This window comes from Arachis ipaensis, chromosome B05, assembly GCF_000816755.2.
Source record: "Arachis ipaensis cultivar K30076 chromosome B05, Araip1.1, whole genome shotgun sequence".
NCBI lineage: Eukaryota > Viridiplantae > Streptophyta > Magnoliopsida > Fabales > Fabaceae > Arachis > Arachis ipaensis.
This window is the reverse complement of record NC_029789.2, coordinates 5,656,642-5,658,146: the sequence shown is the minus strand read 5'-3', so window position 1 is coordinate 5,658,146 and position 1,505 is coordinate 5,656,642. Positions and strand designations below refer to the sequence as shown.

General features: G+C 30.9%; 1 protein-coding gene across 1 annotated transcript in view; it reads left to right on the top strand.

The window, feature by feature from the left end:
- LOC107642652 (AT-hook motif nuclear-localized protein 23) overlaps positions 1 to 600 on the top strand; it is a gene marked incomplete in the record, with an annotated part of 1,875 nt that extends 1,275 nt beyond the window's left edge. Inside the window, 1 exon segment of the mRNA XM_016346064.2 lies at positions 1 to 600. Coding sequence (XP_016201550.1) covers positions 1 to 248 — 248 coding nt within the window.

Sequence of the window (1,505 nt, the reverse complement as noted above, 5' to 3'; positions counted from 1 at the left end):
TGATTGTGATCGCTTCTTCGTTCACAAACGTGGCTTATGAGAGGTTGCCTTTGGACGAAGATGAACAGCAGCTTCCAGGTGGCGGCGGCGGTCAGGGTTCCGGTGGTGGTGGTAATAGTCCGTTTGGTGACCCGTCCTCAGGGCTTCCTTTCTTTAATTTGCCGGTGAATATGCCGAATAATGTTCAGTTGCCATCAGCAGTGGATGGGTTTTCGCGTCCACCACCACCACCACCACCACCATTTTAATTTGATTACTATTGCACTCTTAATCTAATTAATGTGGATATTCAAAGTGTTGATCCAGCAATTTTTGCAACTGCGCGCCCCTTCATCATGATCATGAGTATGCCTTTCTTGAATTTGAGGTCAGCAAAGTCAAATCGTGGACTACTACATATATATATTTGTTCTTCTTCTTCTTCTTCTTGTAGTGTGGTTTATTCAGTGAGTCATGTCATGTGTACTTTTTTTTAATCACTTGTTTTAATTACTTTGTTATATGAATTAATTAGTGTTTGTCTCAAATGTTTTTTTATTTCAATTTTCAGAACTTTAGCTTGCCACTGAACTATATTTATAGTATGTTAGTGTTCTGTAATGTTGATCTTTCTCTTTTTTAACTTCAAATTTCGTCTCTAATTAATTACTATCAGCTTTTGTATTTCATAATAATCATATCCACTGGTGCCTTCTATTTTATATACCTACATATCCCTAATTAAGGAGGATACATATTTGATATAAATATAACAAGCGATATTATAGATACATTAGCGGTCTTAATATAATTCCGGCGTTGAATAATGTATATTAATAAACCGCACATACATATAGCTTAGCATAAGATCAAATATAGGAACTTCAAGTTGGTGATAAACAAGAATATAATATAATCATCATGTACTCTAATTACATATAACACATTATCAATTTTTCGTCAATAAATCTTTATTAATTTTCCGCATGTTCACTGCCACACTCTATATTTTAGTTTGGATTATTAAGCCTATTCTTGATAAGCTTTCCCCACTGCAATAATATATGTATAGGGAGAAATGATATATATAAATAAATAAGCCTTTACCAACTCAAAAGGCTAACTTATATATATGCCATGCATCATCAAGCTAAGCTTTCCTGTCATTTTTGTTTAATTTGTTGCTGCATCCATGGAAGTCAAAATTTGTGAACCGAAAATCTGATAATAGTTTATTTTAGAATTCTTTTGATTGAAGTTTGTTCTAATAAGAATTAAATTTTCTGCATTTTGCTTATTTTTATGAGAGCTAAGCGTTTCATAATTATGTAAAAGAAAGAAATTAACGAAATGTGTGCCTTCTTTTTGACATAAAATTACTTATCTTTAAAGTTTAAAACGATAAAATAAGATAAATGAATAATTATATTTTTAGCACATATTTTTATAATATTTTTTTAAAATTTGTGTAAATTTTTATAAATTTTGAACTCTAATTTTTTTTTTGTCATAAAAATATGAGTAAA